This window comes from Ammospiza caudacuta, chromosome 2, assembly GCF_027887145.1.
Source record: "Ammospiza caudacuta isolate bAmmCau1 chromosome 2, bAmmCau1.pri, whole genome shotgun sequence".
In the NCBI taxonomy this organism is placed as follows: Eukaryota; Metazoa; Chordata; class Aves; order Passeriformes; family Passerellidae; genus Ammospiza; species Ammospiza caudacuta.
In genome coordinates, this window is record NC_080594.1 from 90,435,449 (window position 1) to 90,444,388 (window position 8,940).

The 8,940-nt window shown below is 40.1% G+C and overlaps 1 protein-coding gene across 1 annotated transcript in view; it reads right to left on the minus strand.

Moving 5' to 3' along the window:
* Nucleotides 1–8,382, minus strand: part of AFF3 (ALF transcription elongation factor 3) — a 266,456-nt gene extending 258,074 nt beyond the window's left edge. Inside the window, exons 1-3 of the mRNA XM_058825605.1 lie at nucleotides 8,312–8,382; nucleotides 7,341–7,461; nucleotides 2,378–3,226 (exon numbers count right to left, since the gene is read on the minus strand). Coding sequence (XP_058681588.1) covers nucleotides 2,378–3,226; nucleotides 7,341–7,461; nucleotides 8,312–8,382 — 1,041 coding nt within the window. The remainder of the gene's footprint in view (nucleotides 1–2,377; nucleotides 3,227–7,340; nucleotides 7,462–8,311) is intronic.
* Between the last annotated feature and the right edge of the window lie 558 nt (nucleotides 8,383–8,940).

Sequence of the window (8,940 nt, forward strand, 5' to 3'; positions counted from 1 at the left end):
CTCTGGCCCTAAGGGGGGATGGCAAACATTTGATGTAAAGGAGAAAATTTATGAGTTTAATAGCAGAAATTTTTTAAAAGGATGGGAATTCTTACACAACTCTACTAGAAGATTTATGATACAAATAATATAAATGGAAAAACATTTTGGAATTAAAAGAAGTCCAACTGAAAATCAAAAAGCGGGTGGATTAGGCAACACTAAATAAAAAACTTTCAGTCTTGGTCAATATTTCTCCCTGTAGCAATACCAGTGGGTTACCAGTTTCAGCTTGTGCCACTTGGGATGGAAAAAGTTAGAACAAAGAAAATATCAGGATAAGTGAAAAATAGCTGGTCCATTGTCTTTCATTGATTTTTCAGATCTAAACATTGTCTTTCATTAGCTCCAGTTTCAAACCCCAATACCCATAGTACCTACTATTTTTCTTCTGCGAAATTTGTCCATAAATTTTCATAAAATCTTTTTTAAACCACCAGACACTGCTTTTGGTCCACCTCCTTCAACTTCAGTTGAATGTTTATATTCTGTTATCTAATGCTGTTTTATTAACACTGCATCACATAAAATCCGTGAGAAATTGATGAATATTTTAGTAGGTACCCTGCAGTCCACTCTCTCCTACTATAGTCTACATTGCCATCAGTATCTAAACAAGCTAGTTTAGGGGGATCTCAGCTGTGTTTCCTCATCTAGAAACTGCAGTATAAACTTATGCTTATGCAGCAGCATGGATTGCATACAACAAATTAAATCTTTCTTTCCAGAGGCAGACGAATTTGGAATGCAAATGGTAAATCCTGAGTTTCAGACAAACAAATGATTGCCTATCAGAACTCCTTTCCATACTAGTCCTTAGAGTATTCCCTACATGTAGAGGGGGGAAATTTGAACGAGTCAGATAATTGCCACAGGCATCTTTAATTCTAGCAACGCTTCCCACTTGCAGATAGAAGCACAAGTCTGAAAGGGGTAATAACAGCTAAATGGATATTACTATCTGCCGTTACCTGATCTATCTGCACAATTACAGCACTTTGTGAATGTAAATTTGCTTATAAGATCTAGCTTAAGAGCCTAAAACAACCCCTTTTCAGGGACAACATATCACCTACAGGTTGTTTGGAACTGATGGAACTTTCACTTAGAGAAAAATCACAGAAATAATTGCTTCCAGAGAGATTTCTTTCCCAAACCAAACCAAGGGGAATACAAGAGTCAACTCCATTTCTGAAAAGCAGGCGTTAAGAGGCCAGAGAATTCCACCAAAAATTAGATTTTTCCTCTTCTTTAGCAATGCCAGAAACAAAATTTTAAGACTTAGAACATCTCAAGATACACCACAGCTGTCAAAAAAGAGTAAACAATCATTGCTTCTTCTCTGAGAAAGTCACAGTGATTCAGTCAAATAGAGTCCTATAGTTCTATAAATTGTTGAATTCATGGGAGATCTATCAATTTTCAAAAGAGGATGATTGACCATCTTTGTATTGGCATAGAGGCCTGTGAATACATGCTTGAATTAAAAAAACACCCTTTATTCTGCCAAAACAAATCAATTCCTTCCCATCAAAACAGACCAAATAGTCAAAAACAATCACAGGCAAAGTGGTAAAGCAAAGTGTCCTCCTGGCATAAGAGGAATGTGAACTAAATTAATATACAGTAAGTTCAAGCAGACATATTTTATATCTATTGTTGATAAATAAAAGTTGTCTAAAAGCTTTGTCAGACACATTCTCATACTTGTAGCATGGCCAGGTGTATTGGGTCAACCCACTACACCAGGTTTCTACAGATGGAAATTCTTTAAAAAGGAAACCTCAGTCTTCTCATAAATTGGCTTGAAACATAAACCGATAATATTAACTAAAAGGAGAGTCTCATTGCTCTATTCTCATCTATTCCACAGATTTCATATTGTGTAAGTAATTTATTTATATTGTGAAACTACTTTGACATTGAGGATGGTAGAACTATTTCTGGTCACATTCACTTCATTTAATCTTTGCCAAAGAGAAAGAAATCAATGAAATATGAACACCAAGAAGCAATACACCTGCCAAAAAAAAAATTCACATTTTATAAATGAGCACTCTGGAAAGAGCCAGTGAAATAATATATACTACTAGAAAATGTGCCAGTGTAGAAAGTGTTCTGGTCCTGAACACAAAGAGCATTTTGGTGTTGAGATACCTTTAAATTGCTGTGAGGCTGCTATTTGCAATACACTATATCAATGTCACCAAAAATATCAATATGCAAACCAGTATGTTAAAAATATATAGAGACAGGTGCAATAAGACATCATCCATCCATCCATCCATCCATCCATCCATCCATGGGGGTATGTCATAAGAAATATAAAAACATTTACCTCCTCTTGCTTAGGAATGCTGAACTTGGTGATCTTTGCCTTGGTCCTGGCCGAATCAGGCTTGCTGGAAGGCACTCCCCGATATGACTTGGTTGTCTCTGCTGGTAACTTCAGCTTTGGAGACTCATCCGGAGCCTGGTCCTGACCATCCATTGGCCTTACATAGGCTGTTGGCTTCTGCTGGCCCAGACTGGGCTTTGAAGCAAGAGAGGGTGGGAAGTTTTGGACGCAGTGCCCCCCACCGTGCTTTGCTGGCCTCTCTTGGACTTTGGTTCCTCCCTCTGAGCTGCAACTGAGCTTCGCTGTCTGTTGGACTCTATTGGTGTTGTCTCCTAATGTGGCCCTCAGCGAGCTTTGCTGGGCAGTATTGGAGGAGGAGGAGGAAGAGGAGGTGGAGGAGGAAGAGGAAGAAGAGGAGGAGGAAGAGGAGGAGGTGGGACTCGATACATAGTGTTTTAGTTTCTCCAAACTGGATTTTTGGCTGGCCAGTTTGAAGTCACCCTTGTGTGACTCCAGCGACCGGTGTCCATGTTTGCTCGCTCTCTGCTGGCCATCTGAAGTGACATTATGCCCAGCCTTCTGCCAGCCCATTGTGGTACTCTTGCTCTGCTGGGCTGCTAGGGATGCTGGTGTGGAAGAAGTAGTGCTGGAAGTAGGAGGAGGAGGTGGTGGTCTCGAGTCTGAGATAAGGTGTTCATCGGCCTTGGGGAGAGATGTCTGAGGAACCCCAGGTTTTGGAACCCCAACAAGATGGCTCTGGTTTGACCGGTCAGTTAACAAGTCTTTCATTTCATCATAGTTGCCCAAAGTATTCTGGATGCGATTGGAAAGCTCATCCCCCTTGTTAGTCTGCAAAACAAAAATCAAGTGTTCTGTTACAGTCAACATAAGAAAAACAAAATTCCCTGCATGCTTCTGCTCAAATCCATACTGAAGTAAGACTGCCTTATTCAGCAGCAGCGTTGAGGGATGAAATTGAAAATCCTTATTGTCTCTGAAGACACTTGTCAACATCTTAAATCTACCCTGAACTGGAAAAGCTATAAAGGGCCTTAGAGTATATAAAAAAAGAAATCTATCACAGATATCATGCTGTAGTTAAAGTATATTACCTGGAAACTGGAAAATTTATTATTGCAACTGCACAGAATGGTTTGGATTAAATCTGACCATGATAAAACTTTTCCTGTAGCCCAGTGCAAGCTCTCCTTCAGTCATGAATGAAAACACTGCATTCTCAATTTCTTCCTCTGCCTGCCTAAGTTTTCATAACCATCTGGGAGGCCACACAACATCCCATGCAAGCGCTGAATGAATTTGTCAGTCTAAGCCAGCCAAATGCTCTGAGGTGACTTGAAAACAGCTTGTGGGAAATGAGAAAAGTACAGATTATGTCCCTTCTTTAACAATGCTCTGACAGGGTGGTCATTCCAGGGCACTCTCCTCTTGTAAAAAAAAAAAAAAAAAAAAAAAAGGTGAACAGAACCCTTGCCAAATTCTTCACATTTCTCAGTGCTTGCTGTGCATAGCAGGGGAATACAGCCACCCTTCCTCCCCTTCAAGATTAATTATTGTCTTAAAAATGATCCATTTACTTCCTGACTGAAAAGGCAGAAGCTTCACAAAGAAATAAAACAAGCAAACAAAACATGCTGGAAAAGATTGAAAATTCTTGCTTTAAAAAGCCACTGTAAGCAAAAGGGTATATCATTAGCATTTTTACAGCAGAGATTTTTTGAGTCCTGCCAAGATTCAGGCGTGTGATGTCCTTTGCTTTACGTTTTCAGAGGAAGACAGTAATGAGGCAGTGGAGTTCTCCTTTCTCTCTTCCAGACAGACATGGGGTCTGAATGGGAAAACTCCTATTAGTTTCAGAAGGCCAAGCTTTCATCTCAAGACTCTGTTTTAGGGGAAAACAAAAGGAAGGAGAAAGAAGGGAGTAAAGGAAGTGGAGAAGATCCTCTTAAAGTTACATTTAAAAACACGAAAGATGTAGCAACCACATCAGTTAATCTGGAAAACTGGGGGTATGGAAGGGAAGGTATTCAAGAGAAACTCCACAGTTTTGAACCTTTTATTTTTAGGGTTTCCTAAACAGACATCTTATACTGAGAGATCCCAGATAACCACAAGAATAACTGCAGCAAACTGGTATCATGGCATAGGCTGACAACTGGTCTGTGCTGTTTATTCCTGCAAGATTCACTCGGGATAGCTTCAGGTGAGATTTTGTGTTGAGCTGTTCTCATATAGGAGAACTCACCTACATCCTCTTGGGAACATAGTGGGATCTGAGGTAACTTGTTATGAGCTTCAGTTTGTCCTATTATCTTCTCTGAAATATTGCTGGCCTTATTTAAGCATTCCCACAGGGAAAATATGGTCACAAAATGGGTAAGTAGGAAAAGCATTCTGTGCAAACATGTCTAACTTAGAGTGCTCTGATATTCTTCTGCAATGCAAGACAAATCCAAGCATTTGAAGATGGCAACATATAACACTTCTAAAAATAAACCTGACGGCTGCATGGAAGACCAGCAGAATTTTTTTCTTCACTGAAAATACTTACATAGTTAATGGGGCAAGGTGTTCTGTCCAGAAAATATCCAGAACTAATTTCCTACTTTTTCATTCCCCTGTAAAAGAGATTTTATGTAAAAGATACTGGATTTCCTGTAATCCTTCATAGAGGGTTGCTATAGATACTTTGAACAGGACAAGGGGCAACCTGAAGAGTCAGGATTTTTGAGAAAATTTGATGTTACAGTAGTAGTGATACATGTCAAGGTGAGAGAGGACATAATATTTAGAAGATTTCCAGCCTGCCTTTGATTTTCAAATATGGTCTTCTGAATAGCATATCCTTTGACTTTAGCTCATGTTTCTCAAGCTGTGCAGAGGAATACTGAATTTAATCAGAACTTGCAGTGAATGTCCTCTATAACTTCATTCCCCTCTGGAAACCCCTAAAAGGTGAACACGATCTTTAAAGGGACTACAAGTGGGTTTCAGTTTTGCTTTTGCAGAAAGGTTTCCTCTTTTGCAGTTAGGCTCTCTACACAGTAAGATCAAAAAGCCACAGCTCTTTCTCCCTGCACTGAAGGTTCACAAACACTTGACTTAGTTCAGAGAGCCCAATGGTCCATTGCCAGTGTATAAATGACATCCAGAGTATGCCAGTGATAGAAGTTTTGATGTCCAATACTATCAGAAGGACTATCACCCCAAGCAACTCTGCCACACCAACATAGCTGTGAGTTATACTGCTGTTCTGGACTTTGCCTTTCCCCAAGTCTCCTTGACAAAGTTAGCTGCAGGATGTATTTCTGCAGCACCCTCTTTTCACACGTGTTCAAAGTAGGGACACAATGTTTAAAGGTAAGAAACAGGAAAGGAGCCATTACTCTGCTTGCCTCATAGGATACTCTCTGCTTCTAGAGGCAGCAGTGATTTTTCATCCACTCCTGCTAAAGCTGATGGAATTTTACTGTGGTTGCACAGAGGTGCCTTATGGCATCCTAACTCAGAAACTGCTGGTGTGTCCATGGCACATCACATCTGTGCCATGACAGTTAGTACATCAGCACAGAAGTAATAATTGAAGTGATATCCCTTTCATAAGTGATTTGAGCTTCAGTATCACCAACTTGAGGCACCAAAGACAAAACAGTACAGGAGACAGAGCAAAAGGCCAGGTCCTTTTTCTGTGTGGTCTGTTTGACTGGACCAAATGGAAAATCATTAAGTCATCACTGCAGCACAGCCCTCAAGAAATGCCAAGACACAGCTGACTTATGCTTTCCAGGCTTTCTTCCATGGATTAGCCCTTGACTGGTCTCACGGCAGACATTTTCAAGTAGGTCATTGAGGAGTTCAAGACATCTGACATGGTTTCTAAATGCCTTTGTAATGAATCTGAAGTCCGGGCAGCTGGAGGTCAGCTTCAAGGCAGACAGAGCTGTGTTCCTTCAAGGGACATGGTTTGAAAGTGGCAGATCTTTCTTTTTTATTAGGGACTAAATACAAGCAACAATCTGGAAGAAGAGCAAGCTAAAAGCTGACCCTGGAGCACAAGAATTAAAACTCAAGCATGGAAGTCAAAGCAGAAGCCAGGTGCCAGGTTCCAAATAGCTCTCCTGGAAAGAGGCACTAAAGCACCCTAAGCATCAAGGGCAAGTGATGCTTCATGGAGTGAAAGGCTACACAGTGTGGCAGCTGTTACAGTAACTTGGACATTTCTGGAAGGGCACAGCAGAAAATACATGATGATGGTTTGATACAAACAAGTGGTTGTTGCGTAAATTGAGGGAGAGGAGCAGCCCCATGGGACATTGCTCTCTGGTCCTGTTCACCATTTTCAAACTCCTGCAGAGTGTAAAAGGCCCTGCTTGACCTTCTAGTGGGGAGTGATGAAAGACAGTCGTGCCTCATCAAACTGCTGTTACCATGAGGAACAACACAGGGAGTTGAGACTCTTGTGCTATTTCTGCCTTTGGTGGAGGAAAAACATGTATAGCAGACAAATTTTCTTATTATCCTGGTAATTCTTATAGGAAAAAAAAGATATTTCAGTACAATAGCCTTGGCCAGGGCACAGTCTTTACAGTAGTGCTTGACCTTCACACACTAGTCTTACACAATTGTTTTCTTCTAAGTATTGCAAAAACAGGATACTTTCACCTTCACCTCCTAATTTTAATTCCATCTCAAATATTGCTGGGATATTTCTAGTTTATTTCACTCTTGTGTGCTGCTAAACACTAGAAGAAGCTTTATACACATACATAAACATAAATATATATAAAATCTGACTCTCAGGGAATCATGCATGTTCTCTGTGAATTTTGGGAAGCTAGCACTCGTGGGAGGGTGATGAAACTTGGACAGTGCCTTCTGCAGGCTACATTTTTGTACTGAGGAAAAAATAAATAAACAAAGATTCGCCCAGCTGGGAAGCATCTACCTTGTAGGGTTCACTGAAGAGGGAATAGCTCATGTTAAACGCGCCATTGTCCTGCTGGGCCTCCTGGTTTCTCCTTTCCCACTCCTTCCTTCGCAGCACGTTTCTATCTGGCTCATAGACGCTGGAGTTAGAGAAAAAAAAAGATAAATAGTTTTTAAGAGTTAAAAATTAGAGGGCAGCATGTAAACCAGTGTGCATTTAAAAGTTAAGAACTCTTTTTTGCAGACAGATGGCAAAAATAAGCACAAACATGAATCAGATGAATGCCAGTTCAAGTAGGCTGGGGAGGTTCAGGTCTCTGGGAATGCTGGTGCTTTCTTCACACAGAGAATAGATAATTAAATTCTTACAGAAAAATAAAAAAGGAATCACATGGCAGGATCTAGTCTGTACAGAACTTCTCTGCTTGAAATGTGACAAAGGAAATATCTAAGCAACTTTTTGAGAAAGACTAGAAGTTCTCTTAAGGCAGATGGTAATTACAGCTGTGAGTAAACAGAAATTATGAACATGTTCCCACTTATGACATATCCTCTGAGTGTTGTATGAAAATGCTCCTTTTTTCACATCACTGTATTTCTGTAGTGATTCTTTCATTAACTAGCTCCCTAAAGAGCTGTTAAAACTATATGCTATAGTGGTTTCCACAGTTAGGTTGCTTCTTCTGATCTCTGCTAATCAGCCAAGTCGTGAAACTACTACTGAAACAATTCCTCTTTCTGATGGATTTGACACTATCACAACCACAGAACGTGAATAAATGAACAGTGGCACAACAGTGTATGTATGGCTAGTAGAGTGTAGCTGGAGAGAGAATAAAATCACTGCATTACAACAGCATTAATTTTCAGAAATTAACAACTTTAGCTCCAATATAGTCATTCAGAATAATAACTGACTTTTTTTATTTTCAGAATTCTAGTTAAATACATGGCAACATAAACCAGAGAATTCTTATTCCGAATTTCTACAGAACAACACCTTTCAGTTTTACACATTTCAGTTTGTTATGTTTTATTCTCCTCACAAAGGAAGCCAACATGTCTAACAAAGTTAACATGCTATTTCAGGACAAGGTGACAAGTATGCTGATTCCTATTTTGCTTAGCTCAGCTAATGTTTTTCCTCTGACAGAGTAAATCTGTAGAGTAGGAATATATATTAATGTCATGTAAGTGCACGATGTGTTAATAAGATAAACGTTGTCTTGCTAACCAGCTTCCCAGTTAACAAAGCATATGTTGCATTGGCTACCCATGTGATGCTACCTAGTATGCCTCAGGCAAGGCAGCCAAAAGGCCAACAGCTATCTGATTGTAATTCAGGACTGGAGAGAGCTGAAAATACACAGGATATGTTAGATGTTATTAATACTTTAGAACAATGCCTCAACAGTCACTAAATGAACAGAAAATCTTTTGTTTTCTTGTTGATGCTGCTCACTCGAGCAGGACTGCAGAGTAGCCCTCTGATGGTCTGGGGGCAGATGCCAGGGGCCCAGCACGGCTCTCAGACACAGGGGTTTGTTGTGAAACACAGGATTTCAGCACAGCAGGTTCGAGACAGTGTCCAAACACCACCTTGTTTACAACCACTTACA